Source organism: Leuciscus leuciscus (assembly GCF_965113295.1).
Source record: "Leuciscus leuciscus genome assembly, chromosome: 2".
Taxonomy (NCBI): domain Eukaryota; kingdom Metazoa; phylum Chordata; class Actinopteri; order Cypriniformes; family Leuciscidae; genus Leuciscus; species Leuciscus leuciscus.
This window is the reverse complement of record NC_138726.1, coordinates 48,691,596-48,719,233: the sequence shown is the minus strand read 5'-3', so window position 1 is coordinate 48,719,233 and position 27,638 is coordinate 48,691,596. Positions and strand designations below refer to the sequence as shown.

The window sequence follows — 27,638 nt, the reverse complement described above, 5'->3', positions numbered from 1 at the left end:
TCGTGCCTCTGACAAAACTGACTTTCAAGCTAAACTATGACAACTAGCCCCAGTATCCCCTATAAGCCTATACAGGCTGGTTACGAACAAAATCATCAATTTAATATTGTTTTTTATTATCACTATTACAAATGCAAACACAATGGTGCTTTTCACTTGTTTGTGAAACACAAAGGTTTCGTTTTATATGTTTCATGATAAAGATCATTTAGCGTTAGCCTATCAAAATATCACAACAAACAAAACTAAACAAAGAACCGCTGCAAGTCAGATTTTACTCAGGCATTTGGGGAGCCGACTGAATGACATCACTGCATCCACTGCGCTCGTCATGGGCTGGTCTGGATCCAGGGAATGGGCTCTGGGAATAGGAATGGGATGTGCCCTGAGGACTCAGATTGATGGACTCGGAAACAACAGTAAGTTTGAAAGTTATGAAAAACCACTAAAAACTTTACATAACATTAGCAGCTTGCGTGCGTGCACGCGCTATGTGTTTAAGGCAAATCCACGCGTGCGTGTTTTGAGCTTTGTTTTCAGAGTGTGCTGTGGGTTTTAAAGAGATTTTAAATTTTAATACATTTGCTAGCGGCTAGGCTAATCTGACTTTAGGGAAAAAGTTAAACACATTCCTCTGCATAGTTATGAACTCGCTGAGACTTTCCATATCATATTTCCATGTCATTTGTTGTGTTGGAAATGTGTTAGGAAATACTTTTATTTGCTGTTGCATGTTTTTGTTTCGATCCAAATGAAACTTTTTTTTCAAAACTAGTTTTGGATACGAACACTGAAAGTTGTTTGTTTATGGTCTATTGTTTCGTATGTAGATTGTGATTATTTCATGATTGTAGTTTTATTGTCTTTTAGTTGTTTTAATTTATTTTATAAGAGTTAGCCTAGTGATTGTTGTTTCAAAGATTGTGATTGTCTGAATAGTTGTTTTTCATAATTGGTTTATCATGTTGTGACAAATCATAATGTTACTTCAATTACAAAAGATGCACTTTAACAAAACCATTAAAAAAAAAAAACGTACTAAATTATATGTAAGCAAATACCATTCCATCAGCTAAACCATGTCCTTTTAATGTTTGTTTGCATTAACAAAAAAATATAATATTATGCTTTTTAAATATTGCTTGTTTGATATGCATTTTAAATAATTAAATCCCAGATGTTAACATGTAACATATTTCAAAATGCCTGTAAATGCCAAATTACAGGTGGGAGAAAATGACTTTGCGTATTTTTATAAATTAAGAGGTTGATTAGTAAATTCTGTGTTTTTCTTTAGCAATCCTTTCATTATGCCAATGGAAACTCCCCCACCCCTAAAGTTTGCATGCCTGTAACTCAAGATGTATTAAATATATCTTAATATCCTTTCATAATTCCTTGACAAATCTTTCCGTTAGTATCTTAAAGGAACACGGCGACTTTTTGGGACTACTCTTATTCACCGTATCCCCCAGAGTTAGATAAGTCCATACATGCCCTTTTCATCTCTGTGCGTGCCGTAACTCTGTCTGACGCACCCACCGCTAGCCTAGCTTAGCACAAAGACTGGAGGTAAGCGGCTCCAGCTAGCCTACTGCTCCCAATAAGTGACAAAATAACACCATCATTTTCCTATTTACATGTTGTGATTTGTTTAGTCACAGCATTTAAAAAAAAAAACAAGGTCACATGAGACACAGCCATCTTCTAACCGTATATACTGGGAACTATATTCTCAGAAGGCGAAGCACTGCTACTTGGGCGGAGTGATTTGCTCGCAGCCCCTGAGAAGCCCCGTGGTGAGGAGCAGAGAGTTTGCTCAGAGTTGGAGTAAATCACTCCGCCCAAGTAGCAGTGCTTCGCCTTCTGAGAATATAGTTCCCAGTATATACGTTTAGAAGATGGCTGTGTCTCATACAAATCACAACATGTAAATAGGAAAATGTTGGCTTTATTTTGTTAATTATTAGGAGGAGCAGTAGACTAGCTGGAGCCATTTACCTCCAGTCTTTGTGCTAAGCTAGGCTAGCGGTGGGTGCGTCAGACAGAGTTACGGCACGCACGGATCTGAAAAGGGTATGTATGGACTTATCTAACTCTGGGGGATACGGTGAATAAGCTAAAGTCCCAAAAAGTCGGCGTGTTGTAAAGGGCACATGTTTCAATTCTAGAGATATTGGGATCGCTATGTGGCTCCATGAGTAAATTGTTAAATTGTACTCATTTTCAGTGGTCAAAAAAACAAATGTGGTTCACTTTACATACAGCTAATACTTTCTTTTGAAGAGGAATGTCTTAAATAATATTAATAAACTAGAAATGTAGCTCATTTACTTTTATGAAAACAATTGCTTAGAACATACCTGTCTGAGTACCAAAATATTATTTTTCCAAAGTTTGATTGGCTATAACTCTAGAGGTGTTAAAGATATCTCAATATCCTTTTAGATTCTGGTTCTCAATAAACTTTTCTTTTGGTATCTTCATTTTTAAAACCCTGTAGGGTGTATGGTCCATTGCCAGAGATATGAGGATCCCAATGCAGCTCAATGTCCAAATTGTTGAACTTTATCCATTTTAAATGGTATAAATGGGTATGGGCAGACTTAGTATGGGCAACTTTCAAACAACTGATACTCATTGTATTGAAATAGGAATGTCTGATGAACAAATAATGTTAGTAGTAATGTATCTTCTTTACTTCTATCAAAACAACTGCATTGAACATACCAATTTAAAAAAATATTTCAGTGCCAAAAATACTGAAATGGTCAAGTTGAGGCACATTAACTTGCTCTCAATAGTTTATTCATAGGATTCTATATTTGAATCAGTTTCAGCGAAATCTGGAAGAAGGGATTTTGTTAATTTCAACTGATTCTGGTGCCACCAAGAGTTATTAGACCTGGGGAGAGCAACAACAATGCCTTAAGAGGCATACAACCTAGGTCTATTAACTTGAGTTATCTTTAATACTTAATAAGTTACAATTGGTTTTTGACCACTGAAAATGTGTACAATTGAACAGTTTACTCATGGAGCCACATTGAGCCATACAGAGCCTTAAAAAATGAAGATACCAAAAGAAAAGTTTGTTAAGAACCAGAATCTAAAAACATATTGAGAAATCTTTAGTACTTTTTAAATTACAGGCATGCCAGCTTTGGGGGACTCTCAATTGGTATTTAATGCTACAAAGATTGCTAAAGACAAAATAATTTACTAATAGACCTTCTAATCTAATAAAAAAAAAAAATTATTTATATATGGTATTTAATATTTTGCCTTTTATCATCACTATTTATGTTAGTCTTTCTTCAGAACCTGAGTTGACATGGAATGACCCTATTATTATTGACCTAGAGGTTAGTTGAAAGGTCTTTGTCAAAGATGTTTTGCCCTTTACTCTGTTAATCCATATTTCTTATTTAATTCAGCGCCTAAAGGAAGCAGTATCACAGCACCACGAAAGTAATGAGGGTCTGCTAATCATCCCAGAAATGTCTCCCAAAGGAGTTGGCCAAAGTAAGGTAGAGGAAACCGCTGTACAGGTGGCCATCCGGGTGCGTCCCCTGCTTCCCAAAGAGATTTTGCACAACCATGAGAGTTGCATCACTTCAGATCCAGAGGAGAAGAGGGTCACCCTGGGCAATGGCCGCCACTTCCACTGTGACTTTGTGTTTGAGGAAAGCTCTACACAGGAGGATGTGTATACAGACTGTGTTCAACCTCTCATCGAGGCCTTCTTTAATGGTTTCAATGCCACGGTTTTTGCCTATGGGCAGACCGGCTCGGGCAAAACCTACACCATTGGAGAAGCCAACATTTGTAAGTCTTTTATATGGAAGTCAAGTCACATTTATTTACATAGTGCTTGTACAGATTGTTTCAAAGCAGCTTCACATTAATAAACGGTAAAATAATAGTGTTAATGATGTAAAATTCATCAATATATAGAAGTGCAATGTTTTTATTTTATTGGAGGTATATTGAGTATTGTGGCAGCTAATGTGTTGAGTAAACAGATCAAAAGCATGCCTAAGTTTAATTCCTTACAGCATATTATTATAAATGTGCTTCATCTAGACCAGACATGATTCACATTAAGGCTAGGAAAGGTTTTGTCTGTCTTGTTAAAATGCTTCCACAAGTTTGCACGTTCGTTCTGCCAGCAACACCTCCCCCGGTTCAGTTGCCACCGCTCCACTCGCAATCTGAGATCTTGCGTTTTAGCATTCTGCCTCATAGAGTTATTCATTAACCTTCTGTTGGTTTTTTGGCCGCAGCTGCTTTTAGGGATGACGAGCAGGGCATCATTCCCAGAGCTGTTGCCGAGATCTTCAAACTGCTGGATGAGAATGACCTTGTTGACTTCTCTGTCCGAGTGTCGTACATGGAGGTTTACAAAGAGGTCTTTAGAGACCTTTTGGAAGTTGAGACGGCCAGTAAAGACATACATATTCGAGAGGATGAAAAGGGCAACATAGGTAAGTTTGCGAGGAAAACTGATGCAAGATGTAGAATAAGCAGGGATGTGCAAAACTATATTACCGTTCAAAAGTTTGGGTTTGGTAAGATATATATATTTTGAAGTCTTTTATGCTCACCAATGCTGCATTTATTTGACCAAAAATGCAGAAAAGAAAGTAATACTTTGATACAAATCTGAATTTTCATCAGCCATTTCTCCAGTCTCTAGTGTTACATGATCCTTTACAAATATTCTGATTTGCTGCAGTGCTCAAGAAGCATTTCTTATTATTATCAGTGTAGAAAATTATTTTAATATTATGCTTGATATTTTTATGGACACTGTAATAAATAAAAAAATCAGGATTCTTTGATAAATAGAAAGTTCAAAAGAACATTTGAAACAGAAAATGTTTGTACCATTAAAAATGTATTTACTGTCCTTTTTGATCGATTTAATGCATTTATAAAAAGTCCTGAATAAAAGTGTTCATAAATGTTTTTTACTGAGCCCAAACTTTCGAATGCTAGTGTACATTTTCTCAAAATCAACTACTTTGTGGGTTTCCTATAAAGCTTAAAGTAGTTTTAATCATAAAAATAAATAAAGAATTATTATTGTTTAAAATTTATATTATAAATAATGTATTTCTATAATACATAATAATACATTTCTAATTGTTATTGTTTAATTTTTTTATTTAAATTTTTTTGTTTGATGTTGGATTAATTATAGTATGTCACATTGCACATAAAACTCATGTCAGCTGCCCATAAGTTGAAAAAGACCCCTCAAAATCCTGAGAGCATCTGTTTATTATAATTTTTTTTAACTTTTGTTATGCTTCTCCTTTGTTAAAATGCTTCATTTTCTGTTTCTGTTTTTTTATGTATTTAAAGGGATAGTTCACCTAAAAAATTAAAATGTTGTCATCATTTACTCAGCCTCATGTTGTTCCAAACCTGTATGAGTTTCTTTCTTCTGTTGAACACAAAAGAAGATATTTTGAAGAATGTAACCAGACAGTTGATGGTAGCCATTGACTTCCATAGTATTTTTTTTTTTTTCTACTATGCAAGTCAACGGTCAACTGTTGGTTACCGACATTCTTCAAAATATCTTCTTTTGTGTTCAATAGAGTTCAATAGAAAAAAGAAAAGTGTACTTTAAATACCCAGATGATGCATTTATTTAACAGAAACGAATTGTGGAATGTTGGACACTTCATGCACTCGACTGTCTATGCACTCATGCAGCTTTAATTACGTAGCGGAGGGGGAGGGGCTATAAAGGGCTATATAAAGTTCATACACTACACTTTTGAGTAAATAGTGTGTCATTTGGGACACAACTTTAGTGTTTTGTGTTGTGACTCTTCAAAACTGCCCATTTAGACTAGTCGACTAATCAGGAAATTTTAGATTGCTGAAGTGTTTTTCAGCAATACGTGACTGTTCAGAAAAAGAAAGACATCTTTTGTGTATTCCCACAGTGCTTTGTGGTGTGAAGGAATGTGAAGTGGAGGGACTTGATGAGGTGCTGAGTCTCTTAGAGTCAGGAAAGACGGCCCGTCACACAGGGGCCACCCAGATGAACCCCCACTCCAGTCGCTCTCACACCATCTTCACGGTGCTCATGGAACAGAGGCGTGGAGGTTCTCGAGCAGCATCCGGGACTGTGCAGATCCTCTCTTCCAAATTCCATTTTGTGGACCTGGCTGGATCGGAGCGAATCCTCAAAACCGGCAACACCGGTGAACGGCTCAAGGAGAGCATTCAGATCAACAGTGGACTTCTCGCTCTCGGAAATGTCATTGGAGCGCTTGGGGACCCCAAAAGAAAAGGCACCCATATTCCATACAGGGATTCCAAAATCGCCAGGTACAAATCTTTTTATGCTAATAGTAGTGTTTGCTAATGCAAGAATCACTATTACTATTGCTTACTCTTAAAGTTTGGGATAATACAAAAAGGCTGTTTTTTAATGGAGTGTCAACAGGTAAAATCTTAAGTAGATTTTATCTTTCTGAATGTAAATTATTTGTTGTCTTTTAAACAAGTATATATTTTTTTACTGTTTCTTAAAAGTAGATGTAGGTCTCTAAAACTAAGCACCACTGACTTTTTTTTTTGTTTCGAAAATGTAAAAATTTAGATTGTGACATACTTCTGTTCAAAATTTCGTCAGTAATTTTTTTTTAATGTAAAAAAAAAAAGAAGTCCCTTATGTTCACCAAGGCTGCATTTATAACTGTTTTCTTATTTAATATATTTTAAAATGTAATTTATTGTTGTTGTTTTTAAAGAAATTAATACTTTTATTCCACAAGGATGCATTAAACTGAGGAATAGTGAAAGTAAAGACATAATTAAAGAAAATATTTATATCTATTTCAAATAAATGCTGCACTTTTTAACCTTTTGAAAGAAATCACGATTCCACAAAAATATTAAACGGCACAACTGTTTATAATAAGAAGAAATGTTTCTTGAACAGTAAATCAGCATGTTAGAATGATTTCTGATGGATCATGTGACACTGAAGACTGGAGTAATGATGCTGAAAATTCAGCTTTGCATCAGAGGAATAAATTACATTTTAAAATATAAAATGTTAATAATAATTTTGATAATATTAATTAAAAAAAGTTTTAAAAAAACAACAAAAAAACAATAGTATTTTTACTGTATTGTATTTGATCAAATAAATTAAACTTGGTGAGCATAAGAGACTTCTTTAAAAAAAAAAAAAATGTTAAAAAACAATCTTAAAAACCACAAAGTTTTAAACAGTAGTGTGTAAGCTGTTGTTTGTTTGTAGTGAGAGAATCCTATTTAACTACTGACCGCATTGAGATCACACGTTGCTGCTCACCTTCCCTATCTCTGATTGAAATGCTCTCAGTGGTATTTTTATAGGGAAGGGTTTTGGAAAGAGGGCATGTGTAACATCGCCTTTATGTAGTTTAAAGGCTTTCAAGGTTGAGGATGTCAATCTGCGTTGCATCTTGTTGTCAGGATCTTAAAGGATTCTCTTGGAGGCAACGCCAAAACCCTCATGATTGCCTGCATAAGCCCTTCCTCTTCAGACTTTGATGAGAGCCTAAATACACTCAACTATGCCAAGCGGGCTCGTAACATCCAGAACCGGGCCACAGTCAACTGCCGGGGGGAACCTGACCGCGTCGAAGGCCTTGAACTCCAGATCAAAGCGCTAAGACGAGCTCTTGAAAACCGCCAGCGCTCTGAAACCCGTATCATCGCTCGCTCCGACCCCGAGAAGAGACTTCGGCCATTTGAGCTTTTGGACGTGAGAAAGCTGCAAGCAGAGAGCGGCCACTACCGGACGTGCACAGACTCGGCCTACAGGCTTTTGACGGAGCTGCAGGGGGAAGGAACTCTGAACACAGGTCAGCTCCTGCGGGTGAAAGAGTGGCTTTGTGCCGTTGAGGAGGAACGCAGCGGCCTGACCTCAGCATCGGGGCTGGACAGTGGCATTGAGAGCAGCTCTACTGAGGACAGCACTGCGCTAAAAAGGGGGCGGGCAGCATTGAACAACCAGGTTGGCTGCAGGCACATCCATTTTCAAATATGAATATTTTATGTTTAACACTTCATCATAAAAAGGCAATTATGCATCTTGTCAGGTCATTATTTCTCAAGCATTAATTTCAGATATGCTCACATGATGTAAACTATGTGATTATCTGCGTAATTCTCACAGAAGTGGGATTTATTTATGCCAAAGGATCCTGACCATGTCAAAGAGGATTGGAACGGAGACCGCGAGGACTACATTTCCCATCTGCAAGCACAGATACAGCAACTAGAACAAGAAAACACTGATTTTCTAGCTGCTCTGGAAGATGCCATGGAACAATACAAACAACAGGTGAGGGGATTGAAATTCTCTGCGCTTTTAGTTGTGTTTTTGAATGAAGATTTAATAGTGCTATATGTTCCAGTTATATTCCAGAGTTTTTACAAATCTCCTTTGTAAAAGCTTTACGAGGCATAAATAGCCTTCACTTTAGATGGGCTCAGAAAAATAGTTAAAGGTATAGCGGAGGATGTTTTACTTCCTGGTGGGTAGTCTAAACTATTGGTCCTCCTAATTGTCAATCATTCTGGTGAATCAAACTTTTCAAAAAGTGGAGAGGGCGGGTCTTATCTAAAATTTGGAAAGATCCTCCGCTATACCTTTAACTGACAACTACTAAATGTTTTATAACTACCTGAATTAAGCATGAATTATAGTAGGAATACGTGTTAATAAAGCATTTATTAATACACTAAATAACTATTACTATATGTCTAAATAATACGAATATAAATGTACATTTAAATAGTTTATTAATAATTTACTTACACTTTCTAAATGATCTTATGAATCACTGACAACTCCTAAATAACTGGTTTGTAAATAATGTAATACTTAAAATGATGAATTGATCATTAATAAAGTATGAAAGTACAATTATTAAACACATTATAGATATGTTTATAAATTAGGAATAACTCATTTATTTAGTATTTATAAACTGTTTATTAATGTCTATTAATGCTTTATAAATGATGAATGAGCTATTTACAAATGCTTAACTAATGATTCATAGCATGCAGTTATTATAAAGTGTCACCCACAAGGGTAATATAGCAGTGAACTATTCTGAATCAAAAATGATTTTTAAAAATCCTTATCCGGTAATTACAAACAAACTGGAAATGTCATAGGAAAATCATGAAAATGCATTGGTAAAACACTGTCTTCTGTCTGAACACACTTAATCCTTATACCAGTACTGCGGACATCTTTGGTATTTTCACAAGGATTTAACTGCTTGTTGTTTTCTCTCGTTCCTAGAGCGATAAGCTACAAGAGCAGCAGGATCTAATAGCAGAGCTTCACAGTCTGTTAACCCAGCCTGGTGGAGTGGGACTGCTCCACCTGAAACAGAGACCTCACACTGCTCCTATCCACTCACTGCTGCAGACATCCGACAGCTCCGGCCGCCTCACTCCTCCCTGCGACAGTGATGTGGGCAGAAGCCTCGCCAGACAGGTAATTGATATGTTTTGATTTGTATCACAGCATCCTCGGCCGCAAACACGCATCAATTTTAATTCAAGATACGATACACAGCTGCCGCCACCTGGGCTGAGCCGTTAGTAGTACACAAACATCTTCAAACGGTTGTCACGCACGCTGTCTTGTTCTGTGTTTTTACTTCACCCACATATTCTCTGATCCAAACAAATTCTGCTAATTGCCAAGATAACACTGTGATTTCTTAACAGACAATTATACACCCTAAACCCACTTTTGATGCTTATTTTTCAAGCCTGTTGTATGACAAGCTGGCATTTGATGTATTGTCTGGAGACAGGGTTATTTATTAAAGCAATAAGCCATGAGCGGCTGTGTGTTAAGCCTTGTTTGTGCTTTCGCTTGGCACCGGCCGTTCTCCGAAACGACAGATGGCAGTGACGAGAATATATCAGCTGTAACGGCAGTGATGAAGTAACTTGCTGAATTTTACGCTTGCCTATATTGTTTGTTTACTATATAGTATTTGTTACTTATATTATTTGTTTGTGTTTATTGAAAATTAGTCAATTTGCAAAAGGAGGATAAAACAACAGAAACACCTATGTTTACAGTGACTTTGACTTTGGTTCACATTCTAGTGTTTATATTTTACAGCCCTAGTCAAGATTATTAATGTAATCTAAAGCTACTGTTCAAAAGTTTGATCAGTAAGTCTTTTTTTTTTCTTTTTTCTTTTTGTGGAAAAATTAATACTTTTATTCAGCAAGGTTGCATTACGTGGACAGTAAACTGTTTTTCCATTGTTACAAAAAAAATCTAATTCCTTTTTTAAATAAAAATATATATTTTCACAAAAATATTTAGCAGAACAACTTTGTTTTCAACATTGATAATAATAAGAAATCTTTCTTGGGCTGCAAATCAGCATATTAGAATGATTTCTAAAGGATCATGTGACTGAGTAATGATGCTGCAAATTTAGCTTTGCATCACAAGAATCAATTTTAAATATATTAACATAGAAAACAGTTATTTTAAATTGTAATAATATTTCACAATTAGTTTTATCAGATAAATGCATGGGGAGCAAATTTTGGCAGCATCTATCTATAAATTACAGAAACGTCTGTGTGTCTATTTATAAATTACAGAAACGTCTGTCTGTCTGTGTGTGTGTATGTCTGTTAACCACATATCTCTCGAACCGTTAGTCCGATGGATTTCAAACTTGACAGGTGTCTAGCTACGGTCACGAGTAAGTGCAGCGCCAAGTTTGACGTTGTTTGGATGAGAAATGCTAAAGATATTCTTAAATATATAATTTTTTAAAGGTCAGACTGATCTCATGAAATGGCGTATTTATGACACGCCAATTCGTATTTCCATTTTTGGCGTGTTATCAACACGCATAATTGATTTTCAGCGTGTTTATCAACGCCGGTGACTTAACGTTACATTACTGTATATATAAATATATATGACCTACCCCAACCGCATCCCTAAACCTACCCGTCACTGGGGTTAATACCATTTATGAGTGTTCCCCTACCATCCTAGGAAAAAAAATATTGCTCCCCAGATGTAGATATACATTTTGCTCAGTTTCGCTCGGACATTTAATGGCGTACACATACACGCGGAATCACTCTGACGTTTAACGGCGTAGACATACACGCGGAAGATGACTGTTCGTTTCGGCGTGGACATACACGCGGATAGCTCAAAATGCGTATAAATAACACGCCACTTGACTTGAAAGTGGCGTGTATGTTTACGCAAAGTCATGATGTCATGTTGCAGAGGTTGTGGTTTAAAAATAAACATTCTGACATTAGAGGGTTGTATCGGTCAAAGAAGCCCCAAGAAGGTTGTGGTTTAAAAATAAACATAGTTTGGTTCCTTCTGAATATTATAGTTTGGTTCCAGAATGTGATAAATCCATTTTGATTAATTTGAGTAAAAATGTGTTTTCTTTACCAAGAAAGTGGCAAGATGAAAAACACTATTTTCTGTTTAAAACTTTCACATAGTATCTTTAGGTTATAATATCATATAAAATTCAAATCCAGATTTGGATTTCCAAAGATCTATTATAAAAACTGATTATTTTCCCCAAAAAATGCAATAAATTCATGACACTTTTTTTTCAAAATGCTATCATATTGAAACTGTTGAAATCAGCCATCACTAAGAAATATCTCCTGAACTTTTTTGACGGCGATCAGCTCACAAAAACTGATTTTGCACGGGCACTTTGCACTGCTCCCTGAATCGACGCGTTTATTCATTTGTGGATGTTAACAGAATCTGTAAGTCAGCTATGCTGTTTACTTCTGAATATTATATTTCATTCTGGTGCGCTTAAAGTTATCGCTACTGTGTAACGATAGCCTATGCTATTCACCAACTAAACATATCCTATTCAATGTGTTCACAGTCTCTTTCACGGGCATCATTTGTAGTAGCCTATTCACAAGCTTCCTCAAGCATAGCGTTTTCTCGGAGTTCACTGTGTGCTTTCTACCATGCACAAATATGTGTGTAATTGTAACAATGAGCACTCAAACACACCAAACCAACAATTACTAAAAACACACTCAAAAACTGATTTTGCACGGGCATTTTGCACTAGCACTTAGAAGGTTGTGGTATTCATAAACACTCAGTCAGCTACACTGTTTACTTCTGAATATTATAGTTTATTCACAGCCATCATTTGTAGTAAGCTAGCCTGCTCCCTGAATTCAATGCGTTCACAGTCTCTTTCACGGGCACCAAACCAACAATTACTAAAAACACACACAAAAACTGATTTTGCACGGGCATTTTGCACTAGTTAATATGAATTCAAATGATGTGCAGTCGTGTGTGTATATCAGGTATTTTACAGTATGTCTGGTGCCCTAACAACCCTAAAATTATTATAAATTCTAATTATTATTAAAAAAAAATATGTTTAGTTCATTAAATATACTAATTACATAATTTCTTCTGTCAAATAATATAGTTCATTAGCATTATTTTTGTTGAAATTGTAGATATAGATTTAGCGCATTAATATGAATTCAAATGATTTGCGGTTGACATTTTTTTACCTTCATGTTTTTTAGGTTGAAATGGGTCCATCAGTGGACAGCAGCTCATTTTCAGACCAGACCCAGTGGGACAGCGGACATGGAAACGCATACTATGAAACTTCTGGAAAAGGAGTGAACCGAGATGAAGATGGACATGTTCAAACCACCAGAGATAAACGCAAGTATGGAAGATGGTATTACTCATAATGCTGATGAGAAGGTTAAAGGGGCTATGTGTAAGAATTGCCATGTATTGATTGCTTTTTTATTGGCAATGTATGATCCGCTTGTATCGAAACTTGCCTGAAAAGCCTGCAGACTGAATTGTATGTGAAGGACTCGACATGATGCTGGTGAATTGCAGCCAGATTGCTATGATCAGGTGCTTTCTTGACTGCTGTTTTCTCACCGCTGTCATTTGTTGTTGTGTGGTTATTTTGTTGTTTAGAGACACAGAACATATTTACATATTCATCCAAACATCGTTCTCAACAGCGTGGACAGCGTCAGGATGTTTGTTAACAGTATATCACTGAAAAGATATTTCCAACTTCTTTTTACTTTTAAGCAAAACATTTAAAAGATCTTCGCTGTGAGTATATCTGGGCCATGGATCACGTTCAGTTTCTTGTGCATTACGTGAGTACAGGTGCAAGCACAAGGAATAAGTTGCTGGCTGCATTTCACTTAACAGCCACTTATAACAAGGGTTTCTGAACTTTACATGTAGCCCCTTTAATTGAAAAGAAATGGCTATCTACTGTATTTACAAATCTATTTAGCATTGCCGTTTTTTTGTCAGATCTATCAATGTAACCTGGACGAAAAAAGAAGCTCCATTGCTCCAAGGATCTTCTGCCAGGGCTCCGCTGCCTCAGGCGCTTGGGCTTGGCCATCCTCTGGGCATCCAATGCACAAGACGCACATGTGAGTTAAACATCCTTGAAAACATTTGACAAGCCTTGAGGGTCTCAGTGTTTCACGGAAGGACTCCGGTCCACAGTAGTTTCTTTCCAGCATTCAGGCAGTTCACTTTGATTTGTTTTGATTGATTCTCCAGCTAACAGCAGCATTGGCGAGAGCTCGGTGTGGGAGAGCGTGAGAGGTTTTGGAGGCGAGTTCTGCTCTGAGAGAGGGCTTCTCCAGGCACAGCAGAAGATCAGAGAGCTCTCCATCACCATCCGCATGAAGGAGGAACTCATTAAAGAGCTGGTCAAAACAGGTGAGGTCACTGGGAAAACCTATTGTACCAGTACTAAAATAAAAGTCAATATTAAAATAACATAAAACATGTTTTCTACAGTATCTGTATTATATAGTACAGACTGAAATACCTGGAAATATTTGTATGCACTTATTATGATAATTGCATTAATCTCAACTGGAAAAGCAGTTTACATGATTTATATATATTTTTCAATTGCTTTCAATTTGTTTCTTTAGTTCTCTATTTTACGACTGCCTGTGTTTACTTAAAGGGGACCAATTGACCTTTCGCCGAGCCCCGCCCCCCTTAGTTACTGTTGCTACGTCCGACAAACAAATGGTCAAACACGACCAGCGCAACAGATTGCCATGACGGAAAGAGGTATACCCGTGCGTGTCAGTGACCATTTTTGGAGCAATACCTCCGCGATATCCTCCAGATCGAGGCAAAAAGGGTTACAGTATGCAGTGGAGGGATATATTATAATATAAAAATACGCAATGAAGGAGACACGACTACTATCTACGTCTCTATCGAGGCTAATGCTTACCGGTGTTCACACATCATTTGTGATATGACAAAGAACGAGGAATCAAGTGTTTAAAAGCATTGAAAGACACTTACTGTTGTGTTTTTGTGTGAAAGAAAAAACTCTCTGAAAATAAAAGTGCTGTCAGCAATAATTTCGTATGTGTGTTTTTTCGCATAACACAATGACTGAAATTTTAAATGCTGCAAAACACATGGGAGTTATATTCCCGATGCTGTAGTTTATTTGATCAGTCACTATATCATTAATCAAGCTTAATTTGACTTTTCAACTACAATTAGGCAGGGAGAACTGAAAGATTTTACAATCTTTTAGCTATAACTTATATCATTGACAAAAGTATGTATGTGGTGCATTTTCTTCCAAAAATGATTTTCTTTCTCAAATTCATGCTTCAAGTTGACAAAGCACAATAAACGAAATCACACAATAACTGTTTAACCAGACATAGCCTTAATTTGCATCTAAATAACTTTCCTTGATTGTCTTTCATAATGCACTTACCATAATATTTATTAGGGGGGCAACGGATCACAAAAATCGCGGTTGAGACCATAATATTTATTAGTGGGGCAACGGATCATAAAAATCGCGGTTCAGACAATATTATGTTTTTTTGAGTTACATATAGGATAGTTTTTCAGATCAAAAAATTTTTTAAAAAAATTAAGTAACGTTAGCCATCGATACCACAGCCAGCAGACGTATTTATGCTTCGTAATGTTAAACACATTTAACTGGGAGTGGGGCCGTCCACACTGTTTGTGTTTTCGGCTTTGGGAATGGAAAGAACACAACTCCTCCAGACAATCTCTCGGGGTATCTAGTGTCCGATTTACAAACGCCATGGGCGCACGCTTCACCATCTTGATAATGTTTGTCGGACCTGCTCACATAGTAACGGTTGCTATGATGTGTGATTGGACAATGGCCGTTTTGGGGGAGGGGCCGGCGAAAGGTCAATTATGCCCCTTTTTACAAGATGTAATATAAGTCTTAGGTGTCCATAGAATGTGTCTGTAAAGTTTCAGCTCAAAATTCTGCACGGATCATTTATTATACCATGTTGCTAATGCTAATTTTTGAGTGGAAGGAAAAACATGATGTTTAAATGCAAATGAGCTGCTGCTCCCCAACCCGCTTTCCAGAAGTGGGCAGAGCCTTTACAGCTCATGCCTCGGATACTCAAACTAACAAAATATCTGTTTGGTTTTGATTATCATCTCTATGGCGGCCACGCACGCTCACATGGCATTGCAGTTCTTCGTCATCCTGAAAGTTTTTTATTTGAATGCATTTATTTGCATAAAGCCATATCAGTTTAAAGTTCTGATATATGGTTTTCTGAGCGCGCACACACAGAGAAAGCTGCCTGTCAGACGGCGCGTCCCTTGAGTATTAGACTAATTTAGCTTTCACGTCTTATTGCGCTTAAACTGTCAAATACACTCAAGATTATGTAAAAAACACACAGTTCACAAACGCAGTCGGTTATGTCAGTGGGAAAGAAATCGCATGTATATTAGATCTGTGTATTAAAGTGATGCAGCGTAATATACAGTACCCACTGCTGTATATGCTGTTAATATGGTACAAACAACTAAAGGATAACAGAAAATCACTCACTGATCTTGATTGAAAAGCTTTGTGTCTTTAAAAAGAATACATTTCTTACTTGAATGCTGCTGTCAAATGCTCTGGCGAGGTTCGGTTTCAGATTTATGGGGAAAATAACAAACGGGGTGGATGGATTTTTACCATAATGTAAAATGTGGTTGTGTACACAGTACACACACTGCTGCAGACACATAAATATGTTCAAAAATAATATAAAAGTGAATTTTGCATAATATGTCGCCTTTAATTTACTGATTAATTGCCAAGAAAAAACTGTTTATTTAGTGGAAGAAATGCAATTATACAGTATTTATACAGTCGTATAACAAAATATAAAGCCTCACTTATACTTCATAAACTCACTTCGGTCCCAGAGTCCATCAGCTCTTCCAGGTTGGCCAACAAAAATAATGACCTATCCGTCGTGAAATACGTCATCCCTGCAGCACTTTATGTGCCCAAACAATGTGTAATGACTAATGAATAAAATAATTAATAATGAATAATGAAAAAGTATTAACAACCAATTCCACCATCTGTCTGTGCAATCAGGAACCTTCATCAGTTGTACCACTTTACAGCAGTGAAAAACACATTTCTATGAAACAAAATGGCAGAGGTCACAGAGCTTTTCTGCAGCGGAAACATTCACGATACAAGTCCAAAGCGTGGGAGCATGTTATATTAAATGCTTTAAAAAAGCTCATTGAGTTTCATGTGCCCAGTGTTTTGTGACAGATGCTTGTGCTGTTTAATGTGCTTGGGAGCTGCTTAAAGGATATTTTATGGTTATAGTCTTATCTGTAAATGTTCACTTTTATTTTGCATGACGAAACCCCAACTCAATATATCCAAGCATGTATGCGAACCTCTAGGTCACGACTCCAACAGATGGCACATTTTAATGGGACTTGATTTAGATATCCAAAAAGAAACATATTGAATTTTCTATAAAATTCATTGTTTGCATTAGAAAGTGACACAATAATAGCAGCTCAATTCAAACATATACCACTGTTCAAAGGTCAGTGTTGGTAAGATTTTTTTTTAAATGTTTTTGAAAGAAGTCTCTTATGTTCAACAAGGCTACATTTATTTGATTTTTAAAAAACTGTCAGTGATTTTGTGAAATATTACAATTTCTAATAACTTTTTTTGTTTTAGAATATTTTCTATTTAATATTTACTATAAAATATTTATATTGAGTTTAAAATGTTAATTTATTCACTGTAAATCGAATTTTTCAGCATCATTTCTCCAGTCTTCAGTGTCACATGATTCAGAAATCATTCTAATATGCTGATTTGCTGCTCAAAAAACATTTCTTATTATTGTCAATGTTGAAAACAGTGTCATAAATATCTATTTTTCAGGATTCTTTGATTAATAGAAATATCAAAAGAACAGCATTTATTTGAAATGGAAATATTTTGTAACATTATGGATGTCTTTACTGTCACGTTTGTTCAGTTTAACGCATCCTTGTCTTCTAAAACATACAGACCCATCGTCCATTATGAGTTAATCATTATCAGTGTTCTGTTATAATGATCATGTCCTGTCTTTCTCTGTAGGTAAGGATGCCCAGGCCATGAACAGACAGTACAGTTGTAAGATCTCTGAGCTGGAAGCCGAGGTGGAGCAGGCCCGTGCGGAGCTTACAGAGGCACAAAAGCAGCTGCAGGACCTGGAGGTTCAGGGCAGCCGTAATGCCGCTGACCGCTCTAAAGCTCAGGAGTGCAGGAGGAAAATCGCAGCTGCGCAGAGCAAAGTTCAGGTCTGTGTCTGCCAGCTTTGCCTTGCCGAAAGGCATCATTATGGAAATCTCTTTTGAGTGGCGTTTCTCTATAAAGGTTTTAGGGTTGTCACAATATCAAAATGTTAGTATTTCTACAGCATGAACTGAAACAATAATAAAAGGAGAAGCAAAGACACAAATTACAAAATATAGAAAAAATACATAAATGTTTTTTTTAGGTATATAACAACATTAAAGTCACACTATGTAAAATATATCTATCTAATATGATAAAACAGCTCTGCGTTACCCGACATACGCATGACTGGAAGAAACCGAAGCGGCGTCTGCAGAATAATAAAAGCTCCACTGCTCTCGAGCCGCGTGTCGCACTTTTCTCTCATTAGCAATCGCTCCAAAGGTCTTCGTAACGTTAATAAATCTTTAATGCATTACTGGTCATCAATGAATATGATTACTGCCTGAGTCCTGTCGTATTCTCTACCGGCTGTAGAGGTGAAGACAACAACTCCCATGATTCCGCGAAATCAAGGCGTCATCAAGCTACGCCTTTGTTTTGAATAAACTACCTCAAGTGGCGAAAAATTACATAGTGTGCCTTTAAGTATTACATTCAGAACATTTGGAAATTGAAACCAAATATAAAATAAAATGACAAAAGGACTGTCGTAGTATATAAACACTGAAGATATTTATTGAAAGAGCAGCATTCAGGTTCAGTTATCATATTTGAAGAACCTTAACTGAAGTTAACGGAAGCATTAAGAAATGTCCCTATATATGCTACAGCAATTCATCATTCTTATTCTGTATATTCTGGCTTTCTGGCAATATAAATATAGCCCTGCACATGTGCTGTGCCTTCAGGTGTTGAAGCAGAAGCAGCGGGACACTGCGCAGCTGGCCTCCCTGTCTGCGCAGAGCGAGCGCCGTGTGCAGGAGCTGGAGAGGAACGTGCAGAACATGAAGCAGCAGCAGGACCTTCTGCAGCGCCGCCTGCGAGAGGAGAGCCAGCAGAAGAGACGGCTGGAGAGTGAGATGCAGAAAGGAAAGCACAGAGTCAAGGTGAGCCGACTCGCTGTGCGATTGACCTCAGTGTTGCGTTCGGTCTATTATCGGCGCAGGTGGGGAACGGAGCCTGGGAGACATCCAGAGTACAGATGTAATTGAAAGTGAAGTGTGTAATTTATGCTTCACTAGCAGTGGAATTGCAGAAATAATTATTTCTAGACAGAGGATGTTTTTTTTCTTCTTCATAAAATATAAAATAGACTACCGTTTAAAAGTGTGAGGTTCAGTAAGATATTTTCTTAAAGAGAGAGAAATTAAGTGACTGACTTTAGAAGTGACAGTAAAAACATTGATGATGTTACAAAGATTTTTTTTTTTTTTATAAATGCTGTTCTTTTAAACTATTCATCAAAGAATCTTGAAAAAATGTATTTCAGTTTCCACCCAAAAATATGGATTCATCATTGGTCATAATAAGAAATGTTTCTTGAGCAGCAAATCAGCATATTAGAATGATTTCTTAGGGATCATGTGACACTGAAGACTGGAGGAATGATGCTGAAAATTCAGCTTTGCCATCACAGGAGTAAATTGTAATGATATTTCACAATATTACTGTTTTTATTGTATTTTTTATCAAATGGATGCAGCCTTGGTGAGGCATCTTTGGAGACATGAACAAAAACCCAAACTTTCGAATGGTAGTGTATAAAATATAAACAAACTTTCTTCATAAAATGTATGCTATTTCTCTGTCTTGTTCACTTCAGATCAGGCCTTTCTTTGTGTGGTGCCGCTGGTGCTGCAGAAATTACACATTTAATGGTCTTTTTTTGAGTGTTCATCACAGGGTTTTTTTCCTCAGTTCTGTTCTGTAAGGGCCAGCATTAGTCATTTTTGTTTCAGTATTCTGTACAATACAAATCTACAGAGAAACCTCAGCCTCCCAGTTATTCTTGTTTTTCAATAGTGAATGATTTACCAAACAGCGTCTTTATCTTTCTCAAAGGAGCTGGAGATAAAGAACGAACAGCAGCAGAAAATTCTGAGGATTAAGACGGAGGAAATCGCTGCCTTCCAGCGACAGAGGAGAAGTGGAAGTAACGGCTCGGTCGTATCACTAGAGGAACAGCAGGTGGGTTCAGACAGAAAAACGAAAACGTGGTCTTTTCATCAAACCCTTCCCACAGCTATTACCTAGCAATAAAATATTATTTTTAGATCTGTTTACTCAGACATGGTGTTTAATAGTTTGACTGACGTTCAAAAGACTTTTATTATTGTTTCCTTGTGGCTGAGGGTATATTTCAGTAGCTTGTTTCAACAGTTCATTTTGTTGCCCAAATCCCTCTCAGCCTGATATTGATACAGGTTTTGTATGTTATTTATCTTGAAGCAATGCATTTGCTATTTCTAAGGTCATGGTTGTGGGTTTGATTTCTAGGGAATTAACATATAGTTCAAATGTATACCTTGAATGCAGTTCCACTTTGAATAACAACATCTGATGAGTAAACCCTTATGAAAAGAAAATATATTTCCCTATATATTTGAATGATCAATATCTTTAATGGTTTAACAGTATATTTGAAAATAATATATTACAATATATTGAATAATACATGTATTGTATATATATGTAACAATATATTTACTAATATATCAATAATGTATGTTATTTTATATTCAGTAATACACTTCATAATATATAGATGTATATGTGATCAGATATGGTACTGCATGTGTAATAGATCACAGATATATTTGCTTATGCAGCATAATCACACATTTATAGAGAAATATATAATGAAAATATTTTTTTTTACATTATAAATATTTAATAATTTTAAGCCAGTTAACAAAAGCACAAGCACACCTGAATGTGCTTAAGAATTTAGCCAAGAGACTATCACAGTGCTGAGGAATGCACAGCCATTACTTTTAAAATATAGTAATTATAGTCTTGATGGTGTTTGACCAATCCTCAACCTAACAACGGGCTCTCCTCTTCAGCACAATGGTAACCCCAAAATCTCAGATATACACACACATTCACATTTATATGGGAACATGTATGTCCAATATACATATGTACACACAATAAAGGATACAATTTTGTGAATATTACATGTAATGCTATTTTTGTCTTCATTTATAAACATTTTATATGTATTAATATATAGCCATACATGGTCAATGCATATTTTGCAGTATCTCGAAAAATATAAGCACTAGTTTTCCATATATGGAAATGTTTTATGTAATATATTGCATTATATTTTGCAGTATATTCCCATATATTTTTGCAAAACGTATTTTTTCATTTGACGTTTCAGAAGCAGTTCCATGTATTTAATATATAAATAATTGCATTCAAAATATCTGTGGTTGAGCAGAAGATAGAGGAGCAGAAACGCTGGCTTGATGAGGAAATGGAGAAGGTTCTGGGTCAACGGCGTGGACTTGATGACCTGGAAGGAGAGCTGACCAAGAGAGAGGAGATCTTAGCCAAAAAAGAGGCCTTGCTCTTGGAACGCAGTGGCTTGGAATCCAAAAAGCTTCGCTCTAGTCAGGTCTGTGTAAACTTTGTGGCTTTGCTTCGTCCCATCATACACCCCTTTATGAGTCTTTAAAAGTTGGTATGGTCTATTTTCTCTGCAGGCTCTCAGTAAAGACCTTTTGACCTTATCGAGCCGAATCGAGTCTCTGGAACGGGAGCTCACTGAGAGGAACGGTCTTCTGCGTAGTGGCAGCGCTCAGGACTCTCAGCAGATCAGACAGGAGATCTCCAACCTCCGGCAGGAGAAGGACCAGCTCTTCAAACAGAGGGTGGAGCTGGACGACAAACTGAGACAGGGCAACCTGCTCTCTCCTGAGGTGAAATCACTTTGATTTTCAGAATTTTAGAAGTACTTCCCAATAAACATTGTTTGAATGTGTTAGAATTTTGAAATTCCCATCCAGATTTGTTTGCATTATTTTATAATTTACAACATTATCATTCTGAGGGCAGCTCACACAGAACAAACTTCTGCGTCTCATTTGCATGCTTCAGAATTTCAGAATTATTAAAGGTTACAACATTAAAGTTCTGAGGGCAGTTCACACAGAACATGTTTCTGCATCTCGTTTGCAAGCTTCAGAATTATTAAAGGTTACAACATTAAAGTTCTGAGGGCAGTTCACACAGAACATGTTTCTGTATCTCGTTTGCATGCTTCAGAATTTTTGAATTATTAAAGTTTACAACCTTATAATTCTTAGGCCAGTTCATACAGAACATGTTTCTGCATCTCGTTTGCAGGCTTCAGAATTTTAGAATGATTAAAGTTGTAGAGTTAGGATATCCTAGCTAACTTGAGGCTTAATGGAATACACAAAACTTTACTTTTAATACACACTTTTTCCCAGATTTTTGCCCCAATTTGCTGTCTGGAAGAGTCAACACTAGCCAGTGTGCAGAATTTCGGAAATTGACATTTCATTTAAAATCATGTAGTATGTGATTTGCACACTCTTAGATTTTTTAGCTTTAAACTATGATTCCATCCAATCAAAGGATATTTTACACAGATCTTCGAAAATATTGTTTTCTTTGTTATGCGTCTCCTAGCAGCAAGGTGAATGTTTCTGTATGAGTTTGTTGTGTTTGGAACGACTTGAAAATCTAGTAGTGTGTGATCCTCAGTCGTTTAGTGTATGATGTTTTTCTCTGTAAATATATTTACAATCAGCAAGAGTATGATGCCTCAGATTTTAAAAATGCTGTAAACGTTTAAGAATTCTACAATTTTGACTTTTGGAATTAGAATATACCAGCCAAATTTATGCTTTAGAGTTTTCGAATTCTTAAAGTTTAATTCTAAAATTTTAACTTCTGGAATTAGAATATCTATCCAATTTTATGCTTTAATTTTTTTTTTTAAACCAAACTTAGAATTCTTACAAGTTTTAAGAATTCTAAAATGTCAACTTCTGAAATGAGAAAGTCCTAGCCAAATTTATGCTTTAGAAACTTCCAAACCAACCTTGTTTGCATGATGTGCGAATTCCATTTATTAAAGCTGCCCTGTCCTCTGTTAAACATCAGGAGGAGCGAACACTGTTCCAGTTGGACGAGGCCATTGAGGCTCTGGATGCTGCTATCGAGTACAAAAACGAGGCGATCACCCAGAGGCAGAGGCAGTTGCGGGCGTCAGGGAGCATGCTAACCCAGTGGGAGATGAACCTGATGGCCAAACTCTCCAACCTGTCCGGCTCGGAAACTAGAGCTCTGCTTTGTAAATACTTCGATAAGGTCAGACGGCATCCGAGTTTCCTCAGATTCTCCTCATTAACCTTCTTCGTGAAGTTATAGGCTGACATTTAAGTGTACTTGTTTGTGGTGGTGAGTTATATTCGAAGAGGTGCGATCTATTATCGTTTCAGTTGGCAGATAACAATAACAACATTTTATCAGTGTTTATCACAGCCACACATTAGCTTCTAGCCTGAGTGGTCACATTTACCCAGTTTTGGCAAATGTAGAAACACGTTTTCTCACATTATTTTTATATTCATGCTTCCTTTTAATACAGCTTATTAGTTTAGTTGTTTAACACATCAGGGAAAGGTGAAGGCTTGTGTTATTGTGTGATTTTGGAACAGCATGCATTGTGAAAGTGCTGTGCAAGTAAATTGAAATATTTGTTTATTTGCTTGACCTGCCACTCTTTAGCTAAGCATTAGCATATGATTGATATAATGCTTGGTGTGTGTTGAAAAGGTTGTGTGTCTTCGAGAGGAAGAACGGAGGCTGCAGCTGGCTCTAGCTGAGCTGGAGCTGAGAGTCGAGGAGCAGCAGAATATGGTTGTGTGGTTGGAAGCAGCTCTGGAAAGACAGCAGCTCGAGGCGGATCGCAGACTCACCCAGCAGCAGAAAGAACTCGAGAGAAACATCCAGCTTCTGCTGCAGCAGTGCCGAGGTTTGAGCCCTGACTCCTGCAGTCTTCATCCACATAATGCACAGACTCAAGAACATTCACTAGATTTATCCTTGTTTTATGCTCTATTATCCATGGTTATAGAACATAGCCAGTGCTAATGTGTTATTACCTGCAAAACAACACTGGACAATGTATCTCTGGTTTGTTCATAGCAGCTATAGATATATTTCTGAACTGGCAATACTATCCACGGATTTGCATTAGGAGCAAATAAAGTGAAAGTATTGGCGATTTGTTGTGTTTCCAGAGCAAATGGATGAGGGTCTGGCTGGTAGACAGCGGCAGTATGAGTGCTTGATCCACAACCTCAGCAAAGAGCTGAACTTCTGCAAAATAGCAAATCAGGAGCTGAACATCAAACTGAGGGAAATGTGTGGCCCTGTAAATCATGCTGGAGAACAAAGCAAAGGTGAGAACTGCTCGGTAACAATGTTAATTTTCAAGTATTTTTTTTGTTTTTTAATGCTCAGTATTTTATTTTGCTTGTTTTTATTGAGTCATGTTTTATTTATTTTTACAGTCTCCTCCCCTCACCTATGCACTATGCAAGGTAAAGCAGTTTAAAGAAGTTAAATTAATAGTGCATGCTTTTAAAAGGAATTCATAAAATGAGTTATTTTTTCACTAAGTAGTGCTGTAAAATCAATTAATCTCAATTAATCGCATCTAACATAAAAGCTTTTGTTTACGTGTGTGTGTGTGTGTGTGTGTATATATATATATATATATATATATATATATATATATATATATATACACACACACACACACACATGCAGTATATTATGTAAACAAAGACTTCAATAGATCCGCACTAGTAAGAAGTAAAGTAAATATTAGGTCTTAAAGGAAACATTAATCTAAAAACATATTTCTAAAAACTTGTTCTTTTTTAAAGTGCCCCTATTATGCTATTTTAAAGTCTCCTTTTAGAGGTCTCCTACAACAGGTTTACATCCATCAAAGGTCAAAACACGGTTTAATTTTCTCATAATATACATTGATTGCACATCACCACATTTTTCAGTGATTCAATGGATGAATCAATCTCTCTAAATCCCTCCTTTCCGCGAGCTACTCTGCTCTGATTGGCCAGACAGCTCAGTCTGTTTTGATTGGTCTACTGCGTGTCTGAAGAAAAACGGCAGCAAGCAAGCGTTTTGAGAATCCCACGTTGAACTCTGAGATTTGAGAAGCAGTAGTCAGTAAAATGAAGGGATTATACTGCTGTGGTAACGTAGTAAAGATGAATTTTAACCACTGATTCTTCACAGCTTCATCCTTTGGAAGTGAAAATAAACCGAATTTACTCTCACAGCGGAGAGCACAGCGTCTTGACCACATGATATCCACACGAACGAGCTACAGCAAGATGTCCTGTCCACGCAGAACGTAGGCGGGCATTATGCAAATGTAGTAAGTTGAGACGTGTGAACTTCACGAAAATAGATTTTAAGTCCAAACGAGCAGGTTAGAGTCAACTCTCTTGAGATAAAATAACTTTATTTATGATGCACTTTCAGCTTTACAACTTTGTAGACTGTTTACATTCACATACAGCTACAGTACATTACACACTCTCCACTATTATTATACCTTTTCACTGCATGAAAGGAATTGTGCAAAAATCCATAATAGGGGCACTTTAAATCTTGTTGTTGTGGCCTAATGTTTTATTTTTTCAATAAAACCCCCCAAAAAAATGTGTGTGCAATTTATACCATCAAAGCTCAAAATAAGATAATTAATTAGGAGATATCCATATGATTTGTATGATTATATTCAAGTCTTCTGAAGTTGGTGTGCAAGGAACAGATTTAAATGAAGACGTTATCCACTGCCAGAGTTCAAAGATCTCACTTGTGCTTGTGTTTTAGTTATAAAATGGTGCCTTAGACAAAAAACATGGCAGATTTGCAGGCACTCCTTGGTCATGTTGTGATGCATTGCAATGCAGACTGGAAATCTTTGTTTCATGGAATCAAGCAAGTAATATGGGGCTGGAACACTGATCTATATAATAGCTATCCCGTCATTCTATATAGATCAGTGGGCTGGAACCACATTTTTAATTTTCAGAATTTTTTACTTTTTTACCATCTTGTTTTTTTTTTTTACTACACCCTTTCTCAGGTGCAAATTGTGACAGTCGGCTTTCATGTGGGATCCAAGGCAGAGTTACTGAAGATGGAAGTCTGAAGTCTGAGTCTGAAAGAGTTCAGAAGTCAAGAGAAGAGATGCGGGAGCTGGTTCATGCCCCTCTTCCTCCGACATGGAGGCGCTCTTCTCTCCCCACAGAGGACCAGTACAGCATGGAGGAGCTCAGGCAGAGAGCAGCTTGTGAACTGCCAAATAACAGAATAATTCAGCCTGGTATGAATTCCACACAGTGGAGTGGGACGGCCTCCCTGCCCCTCACAAGACCACGGAGAGAATCAAGGAGATCGAGCCTTAACACGGGACCACTTAATTCCAATTCAACAATAATTGATGTTCGGAAAAATCCAGTGTAGTAAAGAACTTTGTACAGTTAATATCTTCAGTATCGTTCCATTTTTTTTTTTATACTGAATCTCATTTTCATTGCAAAAAAATTCTGATTGATTGTTTACTTGTACTTTGTCGGTAATCGGTCATCTTTGAAATGTACTTTTGATGCATTTGGTCACATTTCAAGCACTTTTTAGGGAACTGTTGTGGGTTTCTGACACTCCTGGACAAAATTTTAGTGAATGTAAAGTAAAAGTTTTTTTTTTTTTCATAAATAGTGAAATAAAAACAGTTGCATTGACAGAACAAAATCTTCAGTCAGACTACATTTCATTAGAAATGAAAAACCAATAAAAGATAACGAAGAAGCAAGACTAAACACATCGCGATTGTAAGTGAATTTGGAAAAGATGAAACGAGCCAGCCAGGAGTCGAACCTAGAATCTTCTGATCCGTAGTCAGACGCGTTATCCATTGCGCCACTGGCCCGCATGATATTTTCTTACTGATAGAGTCTATACATACTGTACGTTTATGTAATTATATATTTGAAAATTGTTAAATAAATCAGTTAGAGCGGCGTAAAACGTAACGCCGTAAGCAGAGATGTGTAAATCGCTCAATACCAATGCCTATCATCTGTATCCTTTGTACGCAGCGACTATGCGCGATAGCAAAACGCGTATGTGCTAATTTTTACTGTCTGGTTTTAACCATAAATACCCAAGTTGGTTTGTAGTAACTTAAACCTGAATTTGAGTCAAAAGACTCATTTGACGACACGTTTGACTACTCAAACGTCTTGTTTTGAAAGCAAGTGATCTTTTGTCTGCGCGCTCCCTCCTCTGGTCCATCGGTGGAAGTGATGCTTGATGCTAAAAAAATAAACGTACGCCCTCTGTCGGTGTCGAAAACACATTTTTCAACACGGAAGTATGTTTTCTATGAATGTTCGAGACTTTAGATTTATTATTAGTCGCTATAGGGAAATGACGAGAAGAATATATCAAAGTTCAGTGAACTGTAAAAGTGTTTACGCTACAAATCCACGTGTTTATAATTAAGACACTACATTCAAATAATATGGTAAGAAATATCAGTTTACAATATCAAGCAGCATAACGATCTGTTTTGTACAGCTAAAAATAACTGGAAGCAAATGACACTGGAAGCCGCTCTTACCTGAAAAATAAAAGGTGGATATAATGATGTTCTAGCATTTGGAGTGTGACACGTGACCCGTGATGTTTTTTCGCAGGCCTCGTGGCCTAATGGATAAGGCGTCTGACTTCGAATCAGAAGATTGCAGGTTCGAGTCCTGCCGGGGTCGTAATTTTACAATATTTGTACAGTTCACTAACTGCTTGGCTACTTATCTTGCTAAGTTAGAGCACTTAATTAGGCCTATTAACAACTTAAGT

General features: G+C 36.8%; 1 protein-coding gene across 2 annotated transcripts; it reads left to right on the top strand.

The window, feature by feature from the left end:
* The first annotated feature begins 323 nt into the window (after positions 1-323).
* kif7 (kinesin family member 7) lies at positions 324-27,638 on the top strand. Of its 2 annotated transcripts, none has more exons than XM_082157360.1 (19): positions 324-419; positions 3,438-3,828; positions 4,287-4,487; positions 5,964-6,351; positions 7,489-8,032; positions 8,219-8,362; positions 9,335-9,532; positions 12,631-12,779; positions 13,400-13,524; positions 13,658-13,819; positions 17,547-17,749; positions 18,599-18,796; positions 19,752-19,877; positions 21,139-21,315; positions 21,404-21,619; positions 22,833-23,039; positions 23,508-23,706; positions 23,975-24,136; positions 25,861-27,638. In XM_082157360.1, the coding sequence occupies exons 1-19, from the start codon at positions 402-404 to the stop codon at positions 26,238-26,240; spliced, it is 4,188 nt and encodes a 1,395-aa protein (XP_082013486.1). In that variant the 5' UTR covers positions 324-401; the 3' UTR covers positions 26,241-27,638. The 2 variants fall into 2 exon arrangements, with proteins under 2 accessions (XP_082013486.1, XP_082013485.1); XM_082157359.1 differs by having other exon boundaries at positions 8,195-8,362.